The following is a 26,721-nucleotide window of genomic DNA, read 5'->3' on the forward strand; positions in this document are numbered from 1 at the left end:
TTACATACGTCAGCATTGGATATGAATTGGTCTCGCAGCTCACGTCATGGCACCTGTTCTTTGTAAGATACAGCTCACATATTATACCACCTTTTTAATACACTCCGCACTCTCCATACTACACGCTTCTTCAGAGTTCGGACCACATCGTGATGGCTGTAAAAGATATTGCTATATTATAATGATGGAGCGGCATTTCTAATAGTATTGCTCGCCAAGTTTGACGGCGCCGAGCCTTCCAACATCCCGTTTCATTTCGCGTATACATTGTGCTTAGATAGTACACAAGAACCAGCAACAGTAGACTGCTCGCTTACCGATTCTTCTTGTCGTCCGCATCATCAGGCTTCTCTCCTGCTTGCTTCTCGGCCGACGACGAAGCGCCCGCTTCCCGCTTCTTCTGCTCCTCCTCCTTCTTGAACTCCTCTCCAATCTGCCAGATGGCCCTGTCGAGCTCCGTCTCCAGCTCTGGGATCGCCAGCGAGTCCGTGCACGTGCGGATCTGCGCGTGCGTCAGGAGGATTTCCTCCTTTGCGTCGGGATCCGGATTCTTTGCCACAGGCGACTGAGCATAGACCAGATCAAGCGCCCTCGACGGCGAGGGCACCAAGAGCTTGTTCTCGACCAGCCATTGGATGTGTTTGCCGCCGGCAATGGCGCGCCAGTTGGAAAACGCGCGGTACACGAGGTAGAAGAAGGGAAGATTTGGTATTCTGTTTTGCAATTGTCAGCATATCGAGAGAGAGAGAGAGAGAGAGAGAGAGAGAATGGTGAGGTAATCGACCGCAAAATCAAAACGTACACTGGGACAAGCGCAAACGGGAGCGTAATGGGCATGCCCACAAAGCACCACATCATCTGCCTGCGGTGAATCGCCTGCCGCTCGGTGGCGAGCCTCTGGGCCAGGGCCTCGACGCGGTTGCCGGGGATGACGGAGGCCGGGAAGACGACCTCGACCTTGCCGTCGCCCTGGAGCTCCTCGGCGCGCCGGCGCGCCGACAGCGGGGGCACCGACTTGAGGCCCCATTCCGGGAAGGGGATGCGGCGGAAGGCGTGGTTGCCGTAGTCGACCACCTTGCGCTGCCAGCCCTTTTCCTTCTTCTCCCAGCCGGCCCACGTGCGGGCGGCGAAGGCGACGCCGCGGTCGAGGAGCGACGCCGCGGCCTGGTCCTTGGTGGTGATGCTGAGGCGCTGGGCGTAGAGCAGGGTGCGCCGCGTCGAGACGGGCACGAGAAAGAGTCGCATGGCCGGCGGTGGTGGCTGTGAGTGATTGGGCGGTTCGTCGTGCAAAGATTGGGCCCGTTGAACACTACCTGGGCCGCAACACGCAAGACCCGGGGCGCAACGGGGGTTGATGCTTCAAGGCGTGTTTATATATATGTATTTATTTATATTTAGCGCAAAAGTTTCTTGATATTTGGCGTGACTTGCGCAACGCGAAATTTCTCAGAATGAAGCTCGACGGCCTAATGTCGATTTTGTTCTCGACAAGGGAAGAAGCGTCGGGATCGATCGTCGTGGGCTGGATTGCGCCGTCGTCGCCGTCGTCCTTTACTGCGCCATGGTAGCGAAAGGTCGAGAAGAGTTCTATTTCGAATCAAATGTGAAAAAAAAAGTAATGAGAAAATCTATAGACGTCAATGCAAATATTCACAAGCAGCCACCCCTTTTTTTGACCGTAGGAGGGAAGCAAAGAAAGAAACTAATTGAGGAGAAGAAGAAGAAGAAGAAGGAAAAGAAAGAAAAAGAAGAAACAAGGATGACCGGACGGCAAGTCTACGTAATGGAACCACCCCCCAAAGCCCAAAGGGCTGTTCATTTTTCCTAGTCGTTTCTGAACTGGGCTATTTCCACTTTGGCGGGATCGACTTGGGAAGACAGCGGGTCGCGGGGGTGAAAGGGGAAAAGGTCAGCCCGAGCAGCCATTCGCTGGCGCACATGGGCCTGTTGAGCCGCCTCAGTGAACGCCCGTGCTGCACCAACTGCCCAGTTTGAGCCAAAATTTCTCTCAAGTATGCAATTTCTGATCCAATGAGGGGCAATCACTACAACGCGCAGGGAAACGTATACCACCTGTTCGCGTAGTCTGTGTACTGGTAGAGCATCAGCACCTCATACCTTAGTAAAGCTTTAGGAGGTAGGTAGGTAGGTGTAGCTGCTGCTACTTACAGTAGGTGCCTATAGCAGGCCTACTTGCCTACACCACTGTAATCGAAGCTCCGTCATTGGTAGTGGCATGTGGGACCAGCGATCTGGGCGTCCCGTCATCAAGTCTCTGAACCAGGGCATTGATTAATTTAATTTACAATAGAGCTACAATGAACTAGTTGGTCTTTCGTCTTCGTCTTCACCGCGCAGCGCAATCCTCGCTGAAGCCGCTGCGTCAAATCGACCACTGCCCACCCCCCGGCCCCCATTTACAACGCAACCATGGCCGATGCCACCAGCGCCACGACGGACGCCAGGGACGCGACAACACCGTAGCCCGGAGCGCTCAGCGCCGCACCGGCGCTGCCCTTGCTGGACGAGTTGCCGCTGCCGCCGCCGGAGCTGGGCGCCAGCTTGGCGCAGTCCGTCTTGCCCGAGCCCTTTTGGGTGGTGGCGTTGCCGCCAAAGGAGCACGAGTCGGAGGCGTCCGAGTGCTTGGCGTGGTACGCGCCGAGGACAATAGCCAGCTTCTGCTCGTCGGAGCACATGCTGTACGCGCCGTACTTGCCCGTCGAGGGGTCCCCGGTGATGCCGGCGCACACGGCGCCGTCGGCGCAGGTGTAGTTGAAGATGGCCCCGTAGGCCGACTTGTCGAGGTTCTTGACGGGAACGCAGGTGGAGGCGTTGGCGGCGCACGCGCACGCGGCCTCGTTGGGCGTCGGCGGGAGCGTGCTGGCCTCGGCCTCCCAGCTCGAGTTGACCGACGGGCAGGACGCGGCCTTGTTGGAGGGGCTGTAGCTGGACATGGAGACGCCCTGGGGGTCGACGGCCTTGATCGCCTTTTCCAGAGTGTCAAAGTCGTCGAGCTTGGTGACGGTGCTGTCGCTATCCGAGGCTTTCACGAGACCTAGCGAGTGCGTGTAAGTGACAGGAACCGATGTTGTAGTTGTGGGCTCCATTTTTTCTCTCCTTGTCTTGCTCTTCGTCTTCGTTCCTTCCCTTTGGGTTGGATAAAAACATACCGTAATCATTCTCTTCCTGAAAATACTCGTACACGATGCCGCCGCTCAGAACATCCGTCATGTTCTTGGTGTACAGGGCACCGGTTTCCTGCCACTCGCGCTTGGCGGCGCCGCCAGGCTTGTTGCAACCGTACTCGGCAAAGAAGGCGGGGACGGAATAGGACTGGAAAAAGTCGAGGATGCGGTTGTAGCCCGACGTCTCAAAGTCGGAATCGCCGCACCACTCGTACACGTTGTACCCGTAAAAGTCGACGCCGGTGGACTCGTCGCCGCAGTTCATGTACTGGGCAATGGTGTCGCGCAGATCCGACGAGTCGTCGGCGGCGTAGCCGATGCCGGTGTGGTACTTCTTGTCCTTGACGTACTGCTTCATGTCGCGGACGGCGGCCTTGACGTAGGCCGAGGCGCCGGTGGTGCTGTTGCTGTTGGTGACCTCGTTGCCTACGAAGAAGCCCGCGACATTGGGGTACTTGGCCATGGTGTCGACGACGCTCTGGAAAAAGGTGAAGAGCTCCGTGTTCCACTGGGGGTCGGCGCGGTTGATGGAGATGGTGGGGTTGCCCAGGTCGGCAATGACATAGATGCCGGCGTCGGCGAGCATCTGCATGCAGTCATCGTGGTTGCCGGTGGGGTCGACGCCGTAGGTGCGAATGAGGTTGGTGTTGAGAGAGACGAGGTTGGGGATGTCGCGCTGGCAGTTGGCCTTGCTGACTAGAGAGTCGATAAAGGTGGCGTTGCTCTTGGGGGCGTCGCTGCCGCCAGCAGATGAGTCTTGCTGGTAGGCGATGCCGCGAATAATGAACTGCGTGCCGTTGGGGTAGAAGAATTTAGATCCCTGGATTGAGGTCGGGTTGTTAGTCTGGCGCAGCACGGAAATTCTAGCATTTTCGCGCAAATCTCAGGGACGCTGGGCAAAGAAGAATGAGGTTGTACCTTGATCTGGAGCGAGGGTACATCCCCAGCCAAGGCGGCGCCAGCGGCAGCGAGGCTGGCGATCAAAGTCTTGGCAGAGACCATCTTGGCGATTTCGAGCCGGGATTTGGGGTTATAATCAGAACGAAGAAGAATCGAAATTCGATATCTGCGCCGCGCAATTGGAGCAGAGCAAGCTGCGACTATTGGCACACAGCGCGTCAAACGGCTGACTGATGATGGGCGGCAGAAGAGCGGCCGGACTGGAAAACAAACACAGGTGCCAAACGGTCGCAAACGGAACTCAACTGCGGCGCAGCAATTGTAAGAACGGTATCGGAGCGAGTGGATTGAGGAAAAAAAAAAAGGCTTAAAAACGTCAAGTTCTAAAAAGCGCGCCAGAAAGAAAACAAGGAGCGAGTGAATTTCTCTGTAGCAGAGCAACGAGTCTGGCGATGCTGTGGGGGTTTTTACACAAGACAACAAGTAGTGAAAAAGGGCAGGGCAACGCGCGATGGCACTGGTATGGGGATCAGCAACATATTTATTTTCTCTCCCTCCTCCGCTCTCACAGGTCCCCCTGATTCCAAGTGTAGAATAAAGGCTCAACCACACACATCCACCAGTGGCGAAAGCCACCGCAAGATGCTAAATGGACAGGCACAAACTAACCGGGGCGGCGGCGCGACGGCGGCGGCGGCGGCGGTGTTGAGGTGCCATTTGCATGACAGGCCGACTTATCCGTCGTGCCCTTGTCTGGAAGCCGAGTCCTGTTTCTGCAGCGGGGGTCGTGTGGAATGATAAAGCGGCGACAGATCCAAAGTTTTGCCAAGCCGGTGTGTTGTTGTTCTGCTTGGTCTGTTCCGGGGTCTCTCCATGGGGCGCAGGGGCGGCACTGGAAAGTTGCCCTGGTCTGCGTCAGCCCCGGATAGTCGGCATACGCGTCGCCGCTTTTACCTTCAGGTCGTCTCGTTACTACCCAGTAATAATAGTCTTCTTCGAGGCCGAGATTTTACAATCTAACTGTTTAGGGCACGGGGGCGGGTTGCCGTTTTGCTGCCATACCAGCAAGTACGAAGCTAACTGGGCTAACAAGTCGGTTACAATGCTTGATGCTTACTCGACTGATCAGTGATTGTACAGTGTATGGGGCCTATTGATCATCTAGCCGTGGGCCATCGAAATCCACCTCCCACTTTTCCTGATGCTTTCTGTCTCTCTCCATCTCTCTCGCATCCTTTTTTCCCCTCGAACGATTTTAACCAAAAGTGGATAATACCTGCCTATAACCATGTAGTCTCCATCCAGATGACCGGAAATAGCATCGAGCATTGGTTTGCGACAGTCCCTTGGTAGGTGAGTTGCCAGCTACCTTTGCCTTTCCATGTACTATCCTCAATGGACACTGCACCTTCATACATGTCTGAGCACTCAGTCCCGCCGAGACAGTTATATTTCCGCTTTTAGTATTGGGCGGGTATTCACAGTGTGATCCACACAGAAGCTGTACCAGTAGTACGTTGCCCCATGCCTCCGGGTTCGCCTTGCCCGGCCATCCGGCTCCGTACATTAGGCATAAGAACGGCCTTTCTGACCCATCGACACTGTTGTTTAATACCATGACTTGCTGTCATTCAGAGGGACGTTGTGAAATCAAGTGGATTTTCTAATCTGACAGGTACCCAAGCCAACTATGCACACTCAGTAGGTCACAAGCACCTGCGATAGTGGGCGACCAGATAGTTAACAAGAAAAAAAATCTGGCTACCAATATACACTCCGCACCCTACGACGTCTCTTCGGCGGAGCAATCTGCCGAGTCGCACTATAAACACCTGTTAGCTCGCCGCAACATTCTCCCTCTCGCCTGTTCTCTCAAACTCGCTTCAACTTGTACTTACGCAGCCAGGATACGCCAGCTCAGGGTTGCCAGGAACCAGCTTGCAGGCCGATCCGGGAGGAATAGTAAAGGTCGCGCAGCCTACGGCCACCCAAGAACCGTCGGGGTTTGGTCTAACATCAACACACTCGCCTTCCAGAACGGGGGGCGGGCTGGTCTTGGACGAGGCCAGCACGGTGGCAGCAAAGGCGACGACGACGGCGGAGAATCTCATGATGAAAGAATCGACTGCGTGAGAAATGATTGTCCTTTCTTGCTTTTTTTTGTTGACTTTTTTTTGTGTTCTGCACTCTGTTCCTGTCCGAAGGCTGAGAGACCTGTGAGCTCTGGGGGGTCTCACCACAGCTTTATATAATCGACGCAGGACCAAAATAGACCTCGGACCTCATGCGCAAAGACTAGCTTCAACAAGGAAACAAAAAAAAGGAAACACGGCTCGCTGCCGCTCATTGCTCTTCTTTCTCTTTCAAGCCAAGACGTGTCAGGCGATGTCCTCGAATACGAGGCTCACCTGCATATACGTCGGGGGCATGTGTCCGTGCCAGAGCCCACCCAACTCCCAAAGAGCCAAAAAAAAAAAAAAAAAACCACCGAGCTTTCCATTGATTGTGACGCAACTCCTCCACCGAGCATTATTTCTTGGCACCTGAAAATCCGTCAAGGTGCAAACATGAACGCTTGGGACACCAGAGAATCGAATCACCAACATGTCATCATTGGCGGGTCAATTGCTCCAAACATTTCCTTGGCCTTTCATGCCGAGTTGATACAGATGACTACAGGCTGAGGCATCTGCAGATGCGCAGGTATGCTCAAGTTCCAGCTCTCCGCCATCCTCGGATCGCCTCCCGACAGCCACCCCCGCCACTGCCCTACCGACCGTCCGACGGCGTGGCTGGCTGGCTGCCCGTACCCGAATTGAGACAAAAAACGGTGCTTTGTGCCCATGGTCTTGGGGCACTCACCCATCCAACAACATGCGCCGTTTGAACTGCATTCGAACTACGCGGGGTACCGGGAAAGGAAAAGAACAAAGATGGTAAAAAGTGAAGAAAGACGGCTGCGTACCTCTGATTGCATCAAAAGATCCATGCTTGTCTTAGACAGTGCTGCTTGTCTCTTTGATGGCATAGGCGGTCAGTCTGGCTGGCAAGCTGGTTCTTGCGCGCGCCGCTGCCCCTGCGATGATGAGAAGCAAACCAGCCGGGAAACCGGAAGCATTTCTTGTCCATTCCTGATGATCGAATTCCGCTCTCTCCATGTCCATCTCAGCCCAACGTACAAGCCTCTCACTCGTAACCCAGCAAAGAGAGGCGAGTCACCGCCATGATATCTGTCGCCCGTCGCCCGTCGCCCGACCTTGCCGTCTTCCTACAAGTCATCGCCCCCTCCCCGTTCGCCTCTCTCCATTTGGACGCGTCTGCCCTGCAGCTCAGCCGCCATGTGCGCCTACCTCGGGGCCACAATCCCCGTATGCGTGTAAGCGGAGCTCGGTGGTCCCGGCGACGAAACGGCGAACGCGGGCGCGTGATTGAGCGCGGCGCACGGTCAGCGGTGGCCGTCCCTGGGTGGTGGCGCCACCCCGGCCGCAGATCATGTAGCCGGCGTGCATCGCCGTTCAGTCCACGCCCGTGAGGCGACGGGTCGCCGGGGGTGTCCATTTCTCCAGCCACGGAACGTTCGGTATGAAGCCGCCGCCGAGTTCGGTCATGGTCAAAAGTCCGACGCGAGCGCCGCTGGCGCTGAACAGAGTCGGCCCTGAAGGGCATCGCATTCCACGAGGAAGCCAAATCATGGTATGGAACGAGCTCCGCGAATGGCCCGTGGCAATTGTGCTCGAATTGCCTGTTGAAAGGGCCGTGCCCACGCCAAATGCGACTGGCTTCCATCTTTGCAGTCGCCGCGGCCATAAAGTGGCGAGTGTTTCTCCAAAGCCCGCTTTGGGGTCATGGCAGGTGGCGATTGAAATACTCTACCAGCATGGTCGTATTTGGATGGATGTTTGTTTGAAAAGAAAATCGGCAAGGCAGCCACTTTTCGAACCCATTGGGAATGCCAGATGGTATGTCGATGCCAAGTTGATCCAGGCGGTCGTCTGAGAGGAGCCCTTTCGAAAAAGAGTACAAAGAATAAGGTTTGATGCCCCAAGCTGTTTGTCAATTCCATTTCATTCCCGTCCCGCTCACATGCCCCAATTGCTCCATCCCAGTCCCCTGCGGTCCAACCCCACGCAATTTCTTTTATGAAATTCCCCGAAATCGTGACAGAATCTAATGACAGCGCTAGCAAAGATCTGGAATTGTTCTTTGAATGCGTCTACAAATATCATCGTATAAGTCGTACTTCATCGTGACGGCTGAACTATAAACAAGTCTACGGTGAAGTGAGGTCTCCTCACCTAGTAGAAACACTATAGTACTTAGCTGGGTAAACGCTGCGCACAACATGCAATGCGGGTAGTATGTATGGGTGGTGCCGTCGAAGCGCGCCCGTTTTCAAACATCAAAGTTGAAGCAACACCTGTTGTGGAGAAGTGTCTGGCATCAATAATCTAGATCAGATTGGGTGCATTCAAGAGATGCCAACTCGATTGACAAATCTGATGCACTGGACACGCGACATGAGCGTTCGGAAATTTCTGGTTGTACTATATGTAAGCAAATAGGTCTCTTGCCCTCAACAAGTTCGGGCGGATGGTTTAGTGGTATAATACTCCCTTAGCATCCATCCTCCAACTGGAAGATCCCGCTTGGGAGTGGTCCGGGGTTCGATTCCCCGTTCGTCCAATAAAGGTGGTTTGAATCCACCATTCCTTTTTTGCATTGGCTTTTTTTTTTTTTCCCGCCCACACCTCTCAACTCACTCCGAATGAGGTGCATGCTACTTATATCTTACGTCGTCTCTTTTCGAACTTGCATACAGGTGCTCGTTGATGAACAAAACCTACCTTGACCAATACGTCGTCGTCATGTTTGCAGCTTTGCTATGATAGAGGCCGTGCCACAAAGTTGCTCCGAAAGGAGATTATTTTTGCTTCAGCCACATTCAAACACGTTCAGTACTCTGTGCCGAAATTTGGGGTATTAGGATGTAATTACTATTCTATCTGGTGATGCGTATATGTATGGAGAGTTTATTCCTTTTTTTGCTTCTGATCCGGCGTCGGACTTTTTCTACCAGGCGACGAGCCTTTGCCCACAATCTTCTCCGCCCACTTCCACGACGACGGGCTCAGATTGCTGTCGCTTGGGCTGCCACCTTGCTTCTTGTCCCCGGCGACCGGCTCTGCGGGTTCTGCGTCGCTGTTGTCATCGCTGTCGACCCAGTCGCGCTCGCTCCACCTATCCGAGGCTGCGCCATTGGCGTGCGAGGTGGAGTGCCCGTCGCTGTCCTCTGGGCTTCTTGGCCGTGGTAGCTCTTTGACGGCATCGCGCGACTCGGCATCATCATCTTTATCATCAACGGCGCCATCGATGACTAGTGTGGCCTTGAGCTCCTCGCTCAATTGTTTTGTCTCGCAGCCGTGTGCATCGGGCGGCTGATTCGCGTCCAAAGCACGCTCGCCTAAATGGTCGTCCTGCGTCGCCATGCGTGCGATAACCGAGTCGCTAAAGTGCACGTCTACCATGTGTTTCATGACTGGCCATCCGTAGGCGTTGGCAAACATGCGGCGCACAATAATGTTGTTATGGGCGTCAGGTTCGAGCTTGACCAGAACCTTGCGCCAGGCGAGGCCTTTGTGATAGCCTCGCGCAATCTTTTCCTCGACTCGCATGCTGGAGCCGTCGACGACTTCGTTGGGCTGCTTATCTGGACCAGTGTGCACAGTGTCGTCGTACTCTTTGACAGAGGCCAGTGAGTCTTCATGGTTGATTGTCGGATATGGTGAAGATGAGCCGCTCTCCGTTGACTTTTGTGATTGAGACGACTTGAACGTCTTCCTCATGAGCGAGGACGTAGCACGGCGTTTCAGAGGCGGAGGCGGGATATCGGAGGGCTGGTATACTCTGTCATGGAAAATGGTTCTTGGCCTCTTTGATGGATCAACCAAGAAGTCGACATCTGGCATTTTGGGATTCAAAAGATCACCAGCCGACTCGAAAAATGTTGTCTTGGGAGGTGCCATTACGCCGCTAGCTTCACCCGCTTCGAATTCATGACCAGATGTGGCCTTTGTCGACTTGGACACATCGGATGTACTGGAGCTCGGAGTTTGAGACTGCGAGTCGAATTTGATGGTCTGCGCTCGCCGAATCATCTTCTTTTGCTTCTTGGACATGATGTCCGGCTTTGGCGGCTCGCTGCTCCGGAATAGGTTGAAAAAGCTTGAGAAAGGACTTTGTATGGACGACGCACTGGGGGATTCTTGATGTTGACTACCTTCACTAAATGGTGTCGGTATAGAACGTAGACTGGCCCTGTCGTCCTCGTCCATGGTATGATCGCCTGGTTGCGGCACTTGAAGCGCATTTTCTTTCGGTGTAGTAGAGCCGGACTCTTGGCCCGTTTCAACAGAAAGTTGCTGCCTTGATTTATTGGTGGTGGACATGCTTGAACCCATCAGTTCAGCCCAACCAAATCCAACAACGGTCTCAACCAGGCCGGCGTCTCGACGCGCCTTTTCAACGCGGCCTAGGCCCTGCCAGTCCAAGAAGAGAAGGCAGCTTGTCCTCAGTGGGACGATGCCATCGTTGACAACGTTCGAGTACGTAGTTCTGTTTCTGAATTTCTTGAGCGCGGTGTGCGCAGGCCCCGTAGGCAGAATACGCAGCAAGGGCTTCGAGTCAGGTTGGCTGTCACCGTAGACAGTCTTGTGTGCTGATTCGCCGAGATTGCCGACGATGGCGCCCCAGCCGTTTCTTGCAATGGTGGGAGCTCTCCAAGTCAAGCCCAAGTCCTTGCCGGTTCGCCCAACGAGACCGAAATCTAGTGCGAACTTGACATAGACAGGGTTTTCGTTACTCAGACCAAGAAACGGAGAGGCTAGCGCAATGAAATTGACGGGGTGAATCAGGTCGAAAAAATTGGGTGAGTGCTTCTGGATATACGCAACAGCATAGGTTTGGACGAGGCCACCGAGAGAATGTCCAATGAAGCTGATGCTGGAAATCGTATAAGGTCGGCGAGAACTGTTGCTGGTGGTTGTCTTATCTTCTGATATCTTGCTATGTTTGTGCGCTTGCTTGAAAATATGCTGTTTGAGCATATCCTCGTTGTCGAAGCTCCGTATCAAGGTCTCACCGGAGGATTTACCGAGAGGGATGAACGGTTGATCCGGGTAGGTGATGGACAAGACATATCGTGCGAGCCGCTTACCAAGATATTTGATTCCCTTTTCTGTCTTTGTCGCGTTACCTGAGAATCCGCGAACGACAACTTGTTCGTCATCATCGTCCTCGGGTGCATCGACGGGTAGCCCGGCCTCGGACCTTTGCTTTTGCCGCCTGGCCCGGGCATCGATCTTGGCTTGTTTTGCCGCGGCGTCTATGGATTCCTTCATATAAAGCATATCTGCGCCGAGATTGCTGTGCAGCCCATGCGTGAGCAAGACAAGGTGAACCTTCTTCTGCTTGCGCACTGGTTCGTCGTCAACAGTTTCGGGGTCACCCGTCTTGGCCATGCTTTCGACGGGCTTATCGGCGCCCTTGTTTTCCCGCGCACGCTTTTCGCCCAAATCATCCCAACCTGGAAGCCGAGGCGTGTTCCACAGGGTCGCGGTGTCCTCGACCTTTAGTTTGACAGCGCGGGAGAAGATACCCTGAGGTTGGGCTGGGTGATGGCCATCCTTGGCGCCTATACTCTGCTGATGATCAGTCAGCTTGCCGGGTTGCATATTCTGGCTGCCTTCCGCAGAGGAGCTTGAAAATTGGTTGAGATTCAGGGATTTCTGGTCGCGGCCAACAACGACTTCGTATGAGACGGCAGCGGACGTGGAGAAGATGACCTGGGAGGAGATTTCGATGATCCAGCTGGTGCATTCAGCACGGTGGGAAGCGTCCTTGCCAAAGGTTGTGCCATTGCCACCGATACCGGCGGATTGTCTTATATCGTCAGGGACGGTGAGCTCGCACTCCCACGAGCCGCCGGCCTTGACCATGGGCTGGAATTCGGGAACTCCATATCGCTGGGGATCGGGGAACTTTTCGTTGGGCAGAAAGTTGGCGGGATAGGCGGCAACGGAGAGGGTATAAGGACCGTGAACAAAGGCGGCGCGCAGGGCAATGGCCGAGGTGTTGCGGATGCGGACGTAGAGCTTCTCGGGCGAGGGCAGGATGCGGTCCTGAGAAGGGGTATAGGTGACGGTGTAGCGAATGACCTCGCCGATCTTGACGGTGCCAACCTGGTGTAGGAGAAGCATGGCCTAGACGCGGACAACCGCGAGGCGGAAGTGCTAGGGTTTCGATATGCTACTCGAAGGGTTGACCGGAGGCGACGTGGTGTCGCCGGTACGGGCTACTCGGCACGTGCGTGCTGTAGGTGGGAGGTTTGGTGCTATCGGAGGTGATGATGCTGCATCATATCTTTGAAGAAATTGCGGGGGGGGGGAAGAGCTGTGCTAGGGTTGTCTGGGGGCCCGATGCTGGAGAATAGGAAAGCGTGGGGAAAGAAGAAAAGAAGAAGGGAGAAGAAATTCTAAGTGAGGCTGCAAAGGGAAATGAGATGGTGATGGACTGAATAGTTGGAGGGGCATGGCACGGATCACGGATGAAGCGGGCCCTCGTGACCGAGCCTGAAGGCTAGAGGAGTTGGGGGAGTAGCTTTTTGGGGGGGGGTCTTGGAGAAGCTAAGGATATTGTTACGGATTATAGTGATAGGAACTTGCCTCCCCAGGCAGTCTATAGGTGCATTTCTAGATACGGGCAGCCTACCTTAGTACCTACCTAGGTAGGTACGGAGTACTGTAGGGACCTTTATCAGGCTACAGGTACAGCCACTGTCCCGCTGCAGATGGCAGTGGGCCCACCGTCCATAGTGCCCAGGTATAAATGTTGGAGTACAGCAAATTTCAGGTTGGTTGTCCACTCTTGACGGGTGATTTAGCGGGCCCGGAACCCCCAACAGTACCTGCAAGAACCAAGGCCATAACGGATTTACCACTATAGACCCCTAGAAGCCTGCTGGCATGTACTCAGTATCCCCCCTCTAGAGGTCCCCTGAACTGAGGCCGCCAGCGCACCGACCAGCCAGCCAACCGTATCAGTAGCCTGTACTTGGGTACTTGGGTAGCGTGTAAGTAGGTAGCTGGCTTGGCGCTGCCAACCAGAGCACGCACCCCTGCACCCTGATAAGTGCTTGCATGTAGTGGCTTGAACCACCAAGCCAGTGGCCCCAACGGACGGCTCCTCTCTTCCTTTTCCTTCAAATCACCGTTTACCACTGCTGGTGCGACACTCAACTCAAGTTACACCCGACTGTCATGACGTAATTATTCACATGCCAACCTGTCCACTCTCTGTTGCCCATCGCCCGCTGCCCGACTGCCTGCCTGCTGCTCACGCTCCTGCGATCTTGATGTCACGTATTCTCAGCACCAACGAGAATCACCACCTTCGATCGTAGTCTACAAAGCCACACTCATACCTGGCGTTTTGATATTAAAAATAATATTTGCTGTTACCCTACCGAATTGATATCCCTTCCATCTAGATGAATAAATATACATGCCTCGAGGCTTTCCTGGCTTTCCTGGAAATGCTCTTTTATGTCATGGCTGTTCGCTCACGTATATGCACGCAAACACCGATGCAATGCCGTATGCAGTCGTCAATCATGAAGAAAAAAAAAAAAAACCTCCCAAACCTGTCAATCTTCACCATCAACCCCCGCACTCTCTTAAACGTGTCCAATAACCGATTCGCCGTCTGGCACGCCCGGCTCGACGTAGCCCCTCCACTCCGCCACACGCCCCATGCCCCGGTCCTTGCCGTTCAAGCCGGCCATCGCAGAGCTGCGCGGTGGCTCGACGCTCGCTCGCCGTCCCCGGACCGGTCCGTGGATCGCTGCCTCGTCCTCGTATCGTCGAGACGTCCGCGCGGGGACGATGCGCTCTGACCGCGATCGCTGCGGCTCCCTCCTGTACTCTCTCTCGTCCATGGACCGCTGGTGCCCGTACGAGCCGCGTCGCAGCGGCAGGTCCTCGTACCCTGGCGAGTATCGCAGTGGAGGCGCGACTGGCGAAGGCTGCCGCCCGCTCCGGCTTCGCGTTGAGTTCTGGCGCTCCACAAAGCTCGGCAGGTAGCCCCTTGCTCGGTTGACGTCCGAGAGATATCCGGCGCCTCGGTCAAATGACGTGGGCGGCCGTGACGGAAGCGGACCGTGATCCCGCCTGTAACTCTCATTCATGTGGTGTCCTGCCGTGTTGCCGAGCCCCGTGACGTTCCCTATCCCCCCCATCATGTCGTAATCGTCATCATGCTGCATGTTTCTCGCGACCACTCTATCGCGAAGCTCTTGCAACCGACGCAACCGCATTTCCTCACTATACGTTTGCGGATGCTGTCCCTCGTAGCCCGGTATGTTCATATCCAGACGATCGGCGCCCGTTGCGTTATGGTTAAACCATGGGCAGTTACACCCTTTCCATTTCACGCCGCACATCATGCAGAATTCCGCCCCGCACCGACTATCAACAGTTAGCCGACTGGGCACACTGGCCAGACCGTCAGAATCACTCACCAAGTCATGTGGTTGCAGCCTTCACGCAGCTCGACCACGGCCTTGCATCGATAACATCGCTGCCAGCCTGCGTCGGCGGCTTGGTCGAGAAATCTGGCCGTATCCTCGTCGTTTGGACACTCTGCCGATGAATGATATCTCCCGCTGCATGAGCCGCACACTTTGGTCTTGCAACGTCCGCAGCGCGCTACTTTGCGACCATTCTCCCTCCTGATCGAGTCTGGCATGATCCACTCGCCACATTTGCGAGATGGACAGTAAATTCGGTTGCGCGTGCTGTACTCGGAAAACTTGCGATTCCATGTCTTTTTGAATTCTGAATCAAAGAGCTGATCAACGTGACGAAGTGGAATATGCTCTTGACTGCAGCAGCGAGGCGGCATGTGCTGCGGATCGGTTGTCGACATGCGGAACAGACGTTTGAGACAAGAGTTACACATTCTATGCCCACATTTGAGATCGGCGCTCCGTGATGACGAAGTTTCTTCAAGACATGCCACGCAAGCGACCGGTCTGCTAGGCTTTTCCGACCGCGATCTTCTTTCTCGTCGGGGCGGCTTTTCCGGCGATGGCGCGCGAGTCGAAGATCCACCTCCAAACCACCGACTGAAACGACTCGTTGATCGGCTTCTTCTTGAGGATGTCGAGTCTCTGCGTGAGGGACCCGGAGCATAGGCGGCTTCTGCAGCCTCCCTCTGACTTCGGGAGCTGATGGGTGGTCGCGAGTCCTCAATAATGTGACCCGCATGGTGCCGACTTCTCCTCGAAGACTCACTGCGCTCCGGTGTCCTTGATGAGCTCGGCCGGCCATATGAGTCGCGATCACTCATAGACCGTCGCTGCCTCTCAACATCCTCGGCGCTTATGTAGCGACTTCGCTCTCTTGAATGATAGCGCCGTTCCTCTTCGTACGCCGGCGGGTAGTCGTATACCGAGCCTCGTCGTGATGAAGAATAAGTACCCAGCCGGTCTGAGTAATCGCGTGCCCTGCCTCTATCGTCCTCGTATACGTAAGAGGACCTCGTATACGCGTCAGACGGTTCTCGAATTGTCCGAGCAGGCATGATCCGGAGCGTGGCGTGTGAATTGTCATGAACATGTGGCGGGTTGCCTATTTATTTCTGAGCGTAAATAGGCTGCTGTGCGACAGGCAAAAAAGCCTCGGGCGCTGCGTTGTACGGCCGCCCCCCAAAGTGATCAATAGGTGCTCGTTTCAGCCTGATGAAGATGCCTTCCAATGCCCAAAAAAACTGACGGCGAAAAAAAGCCACACACACTAGTTTGTCAGTAGTTACAGTATGTCCAATAGTGTCGCACCGCGGGGCACAATCGCTTTTAGAAGTGGCGTTGTCTGGTGGCTATGTGGTGAATGGCTGCGCAGCTGTCATGCAAAAGGGCGGGAGGACACCACGAAGAAAAGTGCTCTGGGTTTTTGTGACAAGACCGCTTCTGGAGTTGAGACAGTGTAGTCGCAAGCTGATGAGGCGGGAGATGCGAGCAGCCGATGCGTATATGAAAGCTGCACCGTCAGCCTGTCCACCTGGGAACTGCAGCTCGGGAAACGGGATTGGTCGATATAGCTGACAGATGCCCAGATCTGTTGAGCCCACGTTCGGCCCCTGTGCTTGCGCAAACTTGCTGACGCTGCATGTACCACTGATGGTCGGTGTGTGATGCGAACAAAAGGGGACCCTGTCGTTTCTTCGCCCCCGCGTGTTGGAAAGACGGTGGAGTCGCACACGAGCAATGACAAGAACAAGACACAACGAGGTTGACCAACAAGCAGAATTCCTTGCGAGAGGAAAATAGAGCCAGAAATAGAAGAAAAAAAAAAGAAATCTTGCTCGGCGCTTAGGCTGGTCGATGGCCCAAGTCACAAAATTCGGTGGTTGGCTCTGAGAACCTGGCCTATGCGTCACGTGGCTGGGGTCTGAGTGAGACGAGATACTTTTTTGGCTGTGAGACGACGACAACGGCGGAGAAAAAAAAAGTATGCCAAGTTGCGGGCACAAGAAGAACAACGCAGAACAATGGGGACCAGCGGCTGGTCCCAGGACCCAAGTGGCCCCTGACGAAAGAATGCAACGGGGATGCGACCGCTGATTCGACGTCGCCGCTTGGCTCTCTCAGGGAGTCAGGGACTAGCAAGGGCGGGAGCGGGATGTGGCCCCTTGACCGAATCGCCTGGACAAGCCAAACTCGGCAAGAGGACAACACAGGACGAACAGCACCAGCGCGAGACTACCTAGCTTTCGACACGCCGTGGGCGTCATGCGTGGTGAGCGCATGCATGACCACGCCACTGTACGTGGGAATGGACAGACGTGACGTCTGCGGCATATCAACCGATCCATCATCCCTATTATCCCTCCCGTCCTTTTTTCGTCCGGATCAGACTACAAAAAAAAAAAAAAAAGCACGGAAGCTTGCAGCCATCTATTGCGATCCGTGTATCACAAGCGGGCGAAATCTACAAGGCGTCACATGTGGCTGAGACAGTCGGTTATGCATGACGTCTTGGGCTTCGGTGTAGAATGCTCGAATGCCACTCGCAGACCAAGGCAAAAAAAAAAAAAACACACGCATATAAACCATCAAAGCAAACCGTTACTTTCATAGGTCGAAAAAAAGGTGATGGAGTCTAAAACTTGCAGGTTTCGACCCCCCGTGATCGTCCAAGGAAATGCGTCATTTCACCTGCCCTGATTATTTGCTTGTCTCTTCTTGCTCCTGTTGCTTCTTTGCACCAGTCATGATAACCAATGAAAGCAGGACATATCTGCCCTCGCACATCATCTCGTTTTCGATCTACCTCTTTTCTGCTTTCAAATATCATTATTCAAAGTACTCATCGCCAGCTGCAGAGTCGCTTCACAGTAGCTATACCCTTGATCGCCTCTATTCCGTGCTACTGACTAAACGAGTACGACAACATCCCAAATGTAAAACTGTGAAAAGCTCTTCACTGCGCACATGATACGTCGTCAGCCTTCCAGTGTAATCGAAAAGAACCTTGCGTTCAGAAGCCGTATGCATGCTACACCAATCAAGCCGTGACAGACGTGCCGCCTCTGCTTTCCACCTGGGCCTCGCCGCGACTAAAGGCCATCATCCTTTTGACCTCCCACTCCCAGGCCGTCAGGTCCGTATCCTGGACCTGCCGCGCGTCCCGTCTCGTCCGCGGCCTCATGCTCGCGTCCCGCTCCGGCCGGAACAGCATGGCCAGACTGTAGCGGTCGACGGAGCGCTGCTCGCCCGGCGCGTGCCGGATGCGGTGGACGTTGCTGCGCAGGGCGCCGCCGGACCACTGCACCATGGCGTCCCCCAGGTTGACGATGAGACAGCCCGGCCGCGGACGGACCCAGCGCCAGGCGGACCCATCCGAGGCGGACCCGCCCGGGTTCAGGATCTGCAGGCCGCCGACGACGTTGGCGAGCAGGGTGATGGTGCCAAAGTCGGTGTGGTGCGTCATGCTCGTGCGCAGGTCCGCGTCGTCCGGGCTGGCAAAGGCCTTGATCAAGCGGATCACTGTCCCGGACGGCTCTGTTGGCCGCTGAAGCGCGGAGAATGCGTCTTCTGGCAGGGACAGGCGCTTTGCGAGTATCCGATTCAATGCTGTCGCAATCTGTTGCCCGTAGTCGGCGAACTTTTTAAAGAATTCGATGCGCCGGGTTACAAAATCAGGTAGCGGCTGCAAGTCCGTGGTTCCCATTAGGCCGTCTTGGCCCAGGTTGAACCACTCAAACCTGTCGGGCTGCTCCGTTTCTGTTTTTGCGATGCCTCGCGGCTTGAAGCTTTGCCATGGAAAGGGTATAAGTGACATGTCCCACTGACGTGATAGCGTAATGATCACGCTACATACCCCAGAAAGCTTTTTGGAATGTCATGCAAGTATTCGTTCTTGACGCTCTCTGGCAGATCAAAAATGTCTTTGCCGATGAGGAGGAGCTCGTCAATGCACTCACTCATGGCATCCCCTATGCTGTCGCCGCGCAGATCGAGAAAGAAGAAACCGAGCTCTTCGCATGCTGCCAGGGTCTGCCGCTCGACTACATCGTCATTCTCTCGCAGGCCTGAGAGCGATATCGTGTTCATCGGAACGATGGGGACATTCTCGGGAAAGGGAGGCACATTCCTGAATGACTTTGCCGAAGCCATTTTCATCAGCAAATCTCTATCTTTACAGTTTTGATGTATTTGGGAGATTGATGGGGCAAAAGGCGCAAGGCAGGCAATCACTGTTAGATATAGTTGGTGGGGTTTGGCCCGGCGTGAGGCCTAAAGGGGAAGCAGCCGGCACCCAATCCCCAGAGGCCTTGTACTGTAGGGCAGCATAGACGTGTACCAATAAAATCTCGATTATATATTATATATACGCCAAGGGAAAGCACCGTTGGACTTGACTATTCACTGTGTACTGTATTCTATGTACAGGCTCGGCCTCGGCCACTGAGGAGCCGTCCGATGCACTCCGACAAGGCTCGGTGCCTCATCTGCCGCACGTGTTGTGCCAGCAAGAGTCGGTACTGCTGGTCCCACGCTGTGTGGTTCGGCTCAATGCCTCGTCATCAGCCCTTCCGCATTGATCCAGGGGGACGCAGGTGCCGGTCTAATTGGGAGAGCGGTTAGTCTTGATCGCGGGAGGGTTGGTGGGTGGATGGAACGTACGCCGTCCCGGAGGTAGCCTGATTGGCACCAGCATCCGCCGCCGCAGCGCACGGCGTCGCAGCTGCTGTTGGTGCAGCTCTCGCAGACCGGCCCGCAGTCGTGTCGTACCTCATTTACCTGCTAGCGTGTCAGCGCATGCAATGTAACCGGCCTGCCGTTGTCTTTGCATAGTCGCTCGCTTACTCCGCAGTCCTGCGACCAGACGCCCAGTGTAAAGAGCACAACGGCCAAGGGAAGATAGCCTCTCATGATGATGTGGCGAGGATAGGGTCAAAACAAAGATTCAAGAATATGAGAACGTTCTATACTGTGTATCTGAGAGTTGTAGTCTATAGTTTACACGCTGTAGTTTTGACTGCGAGTTTGGAGAGTATTTATACCAAGCAACGGTGAGTGCCATTTTCGACATCTTCTTGTCCCTGACGTCCCTTCGGCGCCATGTAAGCGTGCAAGGCGACGAGGCCAGCCAGTGAAACGTCGTGTTGAGCATTCGAGGCTCGAGGCTGCTCGAGGCTGCGGCGTGTGGCTTTGTGGCGAGTCTCGGCAACGAGGCGGAATTTGTTTTCTGCAGCCAGATTGAATGTGTTCATCCATATTTAACTTTCTGTTGCCTAGAAAACTCGCCGTTGCCGCCCACTTGAGACATGGCTCGGAGGCCCAACGCCCGCATCTGGCGCTTTTCCGCGGCGATTTTGCGACCAACGCTACGTATACGTCTGCACTTCCATTTAATTCTTATTAGGCCCTTGAAGTTATCCGAAACTAACGCGCGAGTACATTAAATTGAAGGAATCCAGCTCTAAAGTGAAAGTCGAAGTGTTTTTTTTTTTTTTTTTAAAAAAAAAACTATCAGACGACATTCAAGTTGCTCGCTCTGTTGGCTTGTTAGGCATGCCCTCGCCCGGAACGCGGGCTCTGGAAATACAGTTGCCAGACTGACGGATTTGTGGAAAGGATATTGGAGCCTCGATCATGAGCGTGAGTTGTTGTAGATGTTGGCTCCGCCGACGTTGTGGTCCGCGCAACTCTCACAGACAGGACCACACCTTGGCTGGGATTGGCTGCCTTCGTGCAATACCAGCTTGATAGCTGCTTCATGTGACGATATATTTGACAAGCGTTCACCCGAGTCACTGTCTTGTGACTGTACCCCGAATTCATGACGCATCGCAACAAGGCAAACGTGGGTCTTCGTGAATACGACTTTGAGCACGTGCGGAATAGACAAGACAAGTAATACACCGAGGAGTATTCTATCATTAATATAGAAAAGAATCCTTTGGCGGAGAACTGGATCCATTATTCATGTTTCGGGTCTGAGAATGAGCGTTTCCGTTGCATACGCCGGCGTCGCAAGCTCCAGCGACCTCCTTCACCGGCAGTGAGTAAGCTCTTATGAAGCCAGCCAGCCAAGCCTCAGTCAGCAGTTGCCTTGCCTTGTGACGACTGTTTTGAGAGTGTGTGAAAAGCCAAACGTGGAACAAAACGCGGAAATATTTTGAGCACTCGGAGACTTTACCAAAACTGTAGAAACCATGCGCCAGGAATAGGTACCCGCCCTTGGGACGAGGTTGTCTGGTTTAAAGCTGTCGCATGGTTTCGATAGTCGGCTCGCGCATTTCAGCCTTTTCACGCGCAGGTCGGTCCGGACCCATAGGGGAAAACGGGCAGGAACGAGGCAGCCAGGGTCTGGGCTGAGCTGAGTCTCATTAGGACAAGGCTTGGCTACGCCAAGCCTTGTCATTAATATATGTCAAGTCCAGAACTCTGATCCCGCCCAGTAAGGCTTAGGTTCAGCATGGACTCACCGGCCTCGCCCTACCCTAACGCAAGTCTGGCCCGGAGATGCACGCATCGCCCCAGGTCGGGTTCGTGCATGGGTTGATGAAGTCATGATCCTTGCCAGGTATTGCTGCTTGTTCATTCCGACACGTCAACTCGGCCTGTTTCACTTCAGCTGTCTGTCAAGTCTCGTACATATTGCGCAATCCCCAGACATTACCTGAAATACGAGACAATTCTCTGCCATCGCCACCTAGCTACTCTGTGTTTCCACGCTCAAGAATGCACGTCGTCGCATCTCGGCCTCCTTGACAATGTCGGCCGCCAGATTGATGCTCGGTGCAAGGACGGCATAGCGACCCATTTCGTCTATGATATCTTGGATAATCTTATCCAGAGCCGCCCTGTCTGGCACAAGACTCAAGACCAGGCCCTGCAAGGGTGGCGACATTGTTGCACCCATGATGAGCAAGGACTGCGAGGCCATGGACAATGCCCCTTGCCATGTATAAGGCATGTGTCCGGCGTGACTGTAGACCGAGTTAAGAAAAAACACAAACAAATCCACAAACTCGTAGCAAGCTGATAGCGAGATTGAGAAATCAGGGAACAAAAAGAATTACACGACTTACTGCTCGGATACATGCTCCAACTGTCGAACCGAGGCATCGAGGCATTTCTGGCAGCCCTCGCGCACAATGGGCTCCGAGATTGCGCGCGCGTCCTCCAGGACGCAGTGTATGTACGGCCGATAGATGATGACCTTGCACGCGTAGTAGCGCAGCTTCAGGACTGTCTGTATGGGATCCTGGAGCGGCACGCGCGCAAACGAGAACTGCAGCGACGGCGGCAGGCCCTCGTACCACTGCGTGAGCTGGTAGTCGAGCTCCGCCACGACGGGCTCCAGGTTGCTCGACTTGGTGAAGCCGCCGTCCGAGTAGAGCAGCTGGCTGACCCTGTTGAGCAGCCTGCGCAGCGCAATCTCCGCCAGAAAGTACCAGAGCTCGTCCGCGGCGACGGGGTCCTCGTCAGCGCCCCCGTCGCCGTCGCCGTCGCCGACGAACCCGCCGGGCAAGCCGACCTGCTCCTCAAACTGGGCGACGCCCGAGTGCGGCAGGTCCAGCTCCGCCAAAAGGTCGCTCTCGAAGAGGAGCGTGTTCCAGTAGATGCGCTCCACCAGCTCGGCCTGGTCGGGCGGGACGCGGCCCGGCGCCATGAGCAGCAGCTGCAGCTTGGCGCTGGCGCTGCCCAGCAGGCTCCAGGCCTCGAGCGGGCGGGCGAGGTAGAAGAGGTAGGCGGCCGCCAGCAGGTGGCACTGCGCCGCGACGGCGCTGCTGGCCGTGAGCATGCCGGGGAGGAGTGCGTGCGCGGCCGTAAAGTACGGCATCCCGGGCGGGTCCTGCCCGCGCGGGCGGCGCGAGATGTGGCCGCCGAGGCTCGCCTGGCCGAGCGCCAGTACCAGCAGGACGACGCAGCTCTCCGGGCCCTCGCGGAACCCGTTGGACAGCGCCTTGCGGTACTGCGCCCTCCACGTGTACGGGTTGACGCACGCGTACCAGACGTTGACCTTTGCAAAGTACGCCTCGACGTACGCCTGCGTGTTGGACAGGTCGACGGCCGGCGTCTTGGCGAGCAGGGGCAGGGGCTCGCGCTCCATCTCCAGCTGGACAAGGATCTGCGGATCGTACTGGCGAGGGACCAGGTCTCGAATGAGCGGCCACTGTAGGAGATGCAAGGCGGCGTTGGTGTGGCACTTGGGCATCGTCGAGATGTTTGTTCCGGCCGCCGCGCCGCTCGGCCACGTCCCCAACCCGCCGCTCCGGATAATGGGAACGGGGGCTTCCGTGCCATTTGGCGTAGTAAGCGGCCCGTTGGGGCTCATCGAGGCGGCGGCGGCGGCGGCGGAGCCGCTGATGGCGGGAGATGGCTGCGACGGGTTCGTCGCGTTGCTCCCCCGCGACCGCTGCTGCGACATGTTTGCCTGCAGCATCCCTTCGATGCGGTTGAGCTGCTCAATGATCATCTTATCACCAATGTCGAGCTTCACGCCAGGTTCGCGGTAGACGCAGTTGGCACCGAGCTCGGCGCACAGCTTGCACTTGGGTCGGTTGCCGTCGCAGCGCGACTTGCGTGAGCGGCATACCTCGCACTGACGACACAAAGTTAGCACAGAACCCTTTTGCCCATGCATGTGACATGCATACCGCAATAGTCGCTCTCCTCCGCGGATAGTCCACCACTCCATCGTCGAATCGTCGCTTGAGCGGGTTCGAGCTCGAACCATCATCCAGATCATCCTCGTCGGCTCTCAACAAGCTGCGAATGGTGGCACCTGGTGACGAACGCTGCGCCGCCGACGAGGCTGCACCGCCAGAAGCACCACTTGACTTGCGCTTTGCTTTCGAGACCATGGCTTGCCCTGCAACAGAGTCCACCTCTTGCTAGCTCCGCGGAACTGCGACGGCCTGGCTCTCCACGCCCAGCAACGGTCAAGTTGCTTGAAGCCTAGCAAAGGCACGTATGCCCTTTGCCGACGGTGAGGAGCAACTGGCTTGAAGAAATATTACTGTGAATGAAAATGGGAGCATACTCATGGATGCTTGGCCAAATGGAGCGGAGCAGAGATGGGCAAAATCGTGGCCAGGTTGCGTTGGGTGTCCAGTTTCTTGGATGTGGGTACGCGGGAAGCCCGCCGATGCGGGTGCACTCCAGATCGAGGGCTCTTGCGCAACACTGAAATATTAGATCTGAGATGAGCTAATCGATCCGAGATAGTATTGGATGTGTGGAAGGCGATGTTTGATGCCTGGTTCGTGATCAAAACCCGGAGGTTTGTCGAGATAGTGGGTCAGGCTAGGGGCGCAGCTGATGAATTGATGAGGCCGCTCACGGGGGTGTGCTGAGAGTCCAGTACTCGACGAAAAGCGCAGCACTGGCCGGAATTGCTCTGTTGTTCTCCACGACTTGATTTATAGGACGATGTAATTTTGATAGTTATTGATACTCTAAGATTGTCTTGAAAAGAAACTGATGTATACATTCATATGCTCGTGTCTGATGGGGGTATATGTACTCTAGATTCAGGCTACACTGTGTATCCTGCCACCGAGCCCAGGCAGTTTTTAGCAGTCTTCCAGCCCATCTCTTTGTGTTCACCGCGCCCTTTTTCTTTGCCATGGTTCTACTCGTCAAAAATGACCGAGGTAATCTCGCCCTCAATGTTGGCAAAGGACTCAAACTCGCCGAGCATGCCCGAAGCCGGGTCGCGCTTGATGACGACGACGCGTCCGTCCTTTTGCATGCCAACGGCGACCCTGGTGCCGGCCTTGTTGACGGAGAAGTGGCGGGGAAAGTAGCCACCGGCGGCCACGTCCTGGAGCAAGTTGAGCTTGCCGGTGCTGTCGTCGATGGAGAAGTTGATGATGGGGTCGGAGTTGATTGGCGTGCTGCCGTCGTCGAAGCTGGGGACCGTGGTGCTGTTTTCACGACGCGAGGTCGCAATGAGGAACTTGTTGTCGGCCTGTTTGTTGTTGGTCGAGGTTGCACTCTTGGTTAGAAAACAAAAAACATTTCATGCTTATCACGGGGAGCCTTTTTCGTTCTTTCATTCTTTCTTTTGGTCCCTCATTTGCTTGGCAGAGAAGGGGGTTTTACTCACAGAAACAACAATTTCGGAAGCGGCAGCGGACTGGGGGACGGGCTTGCCCTCGCCGTGGACGCCAATGTCAAAAATCTCCTTGAACTGTATGCTCTTCTCCTCGTAGGTGACCTCGTAGCCGACAATGGTGTTGCCGAGCTCGGTGATGAGGTACATGAACGTCTTGGGGCCCTTGACGGCAAAGGCGACGTGGCGGGGGCCGCTGCCGGTCTTGGCCTGGACCGGCGGCAGGGCCGTGGTCTGGAGAGACTTGGAGTCAAAGGAGAAGACGCGGACTAGGTCGGTGCCGAGATCCGGCACGATGAGGAAGCGACCCGTGGGGTCGAGGACCGTCTCGTGCGGGCGCGGCGCGGTCTGTTCGGGCTTGGGGCCGTGGGGCTCCGTGAAGTTGAGGTTGTCCAGGTTTTTGATATTGGACGGGTCGCTGACGTCCCAGGTGCTAAAGGATGAGCCGCCACTGTGTGAGACGAGGAGCGTCTTGTTAGTAAACAAGGAGCCGAGGATATACACGTATATAGTGAGAGAGAAAGAGACGGAGACGGAGAAAGAGACTGAAGCAACCAACGGCTACCGCACTCGTTCAAACAGGCACAATAGAATCATGGGAAAAAAAAAAGAAGCAAAAACAAAAAAAATAAAACGTACTAGTGAGCCACGGCAAAGCCGCGGTTCTTGCAGCCGTAAAAGGAGCCGCTCACGGGTCCGGGCGGGGTGGCGGCCTTGCCGAGGGGCTCCAGGCTGCCGTCGGCGTGGGTGCGGTAGGCCGAGAGGGAGCCGCCGGGGCCGGCGAAGCCCTCGTCGATGCAGTAGAGGAGGCCGCCGGCGTGGTTGAGCGTCAGCCACGAGGGATTGGGCTTGCAGCCCTGGTTGGAGCCGACGGCCTTGATGACGGGGACCTTGCCGCCGTTGGGGGCGGGCGACGTGGCCGACAGGTCGAGCGTGGTGATGGTGCCCGCGTACGAGGTGACGTAGAGCAGGTCCGATGCGGCGACGAAGCTGCCGGTGCCGGCGGCGAGCAGCAGCGCGGCGAGGGATAGGCGAGCCATTTTGCGATTTGTGGTGGTGGTGGTGGTGTTTGTTGTTGTTGCAGTTGTTGTCGGCGGAGGAGGAGGAGGATAGGGAGGTGATGATTCACCACAAGGGAGAGAGAAAGAGAGAGAGAGAGTGCGTGTGTGTGTAGTAGAGAGAGTGAGAGAATGAGTCAACGAGGTGAAGCAAAGCACAGCTTTGAATTCGCAAACGAGATATCTGGGAAAGAGAAACTCTCCCATCTGAGCGGGCGAGGGTCCAGCTTTAAGACAAATCTCACCATTGTTGACGACCCCCCCCCCCCCCCCCCTCTCCATGTCAGGGTGTGATCCGTCCGTCCCTACCAAGTTTGAGCAAGCCAAAAGAAAGAAAAATCATACATCTAAAAATAATAAACAATAAATAATAATATCGATAAAATGACCAGCGCCGCAGGGCGAACAAAGGTAGATGTAACCAAGGACCGCACCATAAGTTACCATTCACCACTCCCCATTCCCCATTCACGCGCCGCCGGGGGGGTCATACTAGGCGCCTGCCTAATTTGTGTAAAACGATCAGACAATTTATCCGCTAGAACGAACTCTTCTTTGCTTCTTCAACGTTACTCTGTTTTGCTCACCACCACCATCAAGCCAACCCCCCCCCTCTTATTCCCTTCCGTCCCCGCCTCCGGCTCATGGATGCTGATACATGGATGGGCAGATGGGCATCGCCCTATCCAGACAAGTTGCGCTCACCTTTTTTTCTCTCCCCCTTGTTTCTTGTTCTTGTTCTTGTTCTTTTTTTATTCCATGTCGTCCACTCATCGAAAACAAACCAGACTTGCCAAGCCAGCCAGCCAGCCATTCCTCCTCTTCTGGACGGACGGGCTTATGCGCAGGTGGCTATGCGCGAAATGTAATTTGTAACCCCCCCTTTCTCTC

The 26,721-nt window shown here is 55.2% G+C and overlaps 9 protein-coding genes and 1 non-coding gene across 10 annotated transcripts; 1 reads left to right on the plus strand and 9 right to left on the minus strand.

The window, feature by feature from the left end:
- Positions 1-313: 313 nt before the first annotated feature.
- Positions 314-1,245, minus strand: V2A60_003381 (mitochondrial K+-H+ exchange-related-domain-containing protein; the record flags this gene model as incomplete). Its single annotated transcript, XM_083254717.1, has 2 exons — positions 314-713; positions 803-1,245. 2 exons carry the CDS (start codon positions 1,243-1,245, stop codon positions 314-316), a joined length of 843 nt encoding a protein of 280 aa, XP_083110843.1.
- A 1,172-nt stretch (positions 1,246-2,417) lies between these two features.
- V2A60_003382 (glycoside hydrolase family 72 protein) lies at positions 2,418-4,187 on the minus strand (the record flags this gene model as incomplete). Its single annotated transcript, XM_083254718.1, has 3 exons — positions 2,418-3,055; positions 3,171-4,005; positions 4,104-4,187. 3 exons carry the CDS (start codon positions 4,185-4,187, stop codon positions 2,418-2,420), a joined length of 1,557 nt encoding a protein of 518 aa, XP_083110844.1.
- A 1,681-nt stretch (positions 4,188-5,868) lies between these two features.
- Positions 5,869-6,196, minus strand: V2A60_003383 (uncharacterized protein; the record flags this gene model as incomplete). The annotated part of the gene is made up of 2 exons (XM_083254719.1): positions 5,869-5,907; positions 5,984-6,196. 2 exons carry the CDS (start codon positions 6,194-6,196, stop codon positions 5,869-5,871), a joined length of 252 nt encoding a protein of 83 aa, XP_083110845.1.
- Positions 6,197-8,669: 2,473 nt separating this feature from the next.
- On the plus strand, positions 8,670-8,768 carry V2A60_003384. The gene has a single exon. It is a non-coding gene; the product is annotated as a tRNA-Ala (tRNA).
- Positions 8,769-9,115: 347 nt separating this feature from the next.
- Positions 9,116-12,340, minus strand: V2A60_003385 (putative serine esterase-domain-containing protein; the record flags this gene model as incomplete). The annotated part of the gene is made up of 1 exon (XM_083254720.1): positions 9,116-12,340. The coding sequence occupies one exon, from the start codon at positions 12,338-12,340 to the stop codon at positions 9,116-9,118; it is 3,225 nt and encodes a 1,074-aa protein (XP_083110846.1).
- A 1,475-nt stretch (positions 12,341-13,815) lies between these two features.
- V2A60_003386 (BRcat and Rcat domain-containing protein) lies at positions 13,816-15,065 on the minus strand (the record flags this gene model as incomplete). Its single annotated transcript, XM_083254721.1, has 2 exons — positions 13,816-14,605; positions 14,659-15,065. The coding sequence occupies 2 exons, from the start codon at positions 15,063-15,065 to the stop codon at positions 13,816-13,818; spliced, it is 1,197 nt and encodes a 398-aa protein (XP_083110847.1).
- Positions 15,066-17,704: 2,639 nt separating this feature from the next.
- Positions 17,705-18,816, minus strand: V2A60_003387 (uncharacterized protein; the record flags this gene model as incomplete). The annotated part of the gene is made up of 2 exons (XM_083254722.1): positions 17,705-18,452; positions 18,521-18,816. 2 exons carry the CDS (start codon positions 18,814-18,816, stop codon positions 17,705-17,707), a joined length of 1,044 nt encoding a protein of 347 aa, XP_083110848.1.
- A 331-nt stretch (positions 18,817-19,147) lies between these two features.
- On the minus strand, positions 19,148-19,575 carry V2A60_003388 (trypsin inhibitor-like cysteine-rich domain-containing protein; the record flags this gene model as incomplete). Its single annotated transcript, XM_083254723.1, has 3 exons — positions 19,148-19,267; positions 19,327-19,443; positions 19,510-19,575. 3 exons carry the CDS (start codon positions 19,573-19,575, stop codon positions 19,148-19,150), a joined length of 303 nt encoding a protein of 100 aa, XP_083110849.1.
- A 1,786-nt stretch (positions 19,576-21,361) lies between these two features.
- On the minus strand, positions 21,362-23,519 carry V2A60_003389 (Zn(II)2Cys6 transcription factor; the record flags this gene model as incomplete). The annotated part of the gene is made up of 3 exons (XM_083254724.1): positions 21,362-21,638; positions 21,741-23,257; positions 23,313-23,519. 3 exons carry the CDS (start codon positions 23,517-23,519, stop codon positions 21,362-21,364), a joined length of 2,001 nt encoding a protein of 666 aa, XP_083110850.1.
- Positions 23,520-24,289: 770 nt separating this feature from the next.
- Positions 24,290-25,812, minus strand: V2A60_003390 (Lactonase, 7-bladed beta-propeller-domain-containing protein; the record flags this gene model as incomplete). The annotated part of the gene is made up of 3 exons (XM_083254725.1): positions 24,290-24,655; positions 24,767-25,243; positions 25,423-25,812. 3 exons carry the CDS (start codon positions 25,810-25,812, stop codon positions 24,290-24,292), a joined length of 1,233 nt encoding a protein of 410 aa, XP_083110851.1.
- Positions 25,813-26,721: the final 909 nt, after the last annotated feature.

Source organism: Cordyceps javanica, chromosome 2 (assembly GCF_051103115.1).
Source record: "Cordyceps javanica chromosome 2, complete sequence".
Taxonomy (NCBI): Eukaryota; Fungi; Ascomycota; class Sordariomycetes; order Hypocreales; family Cordycipitaceae; genus Cordyceps; species Cordyceps javanica.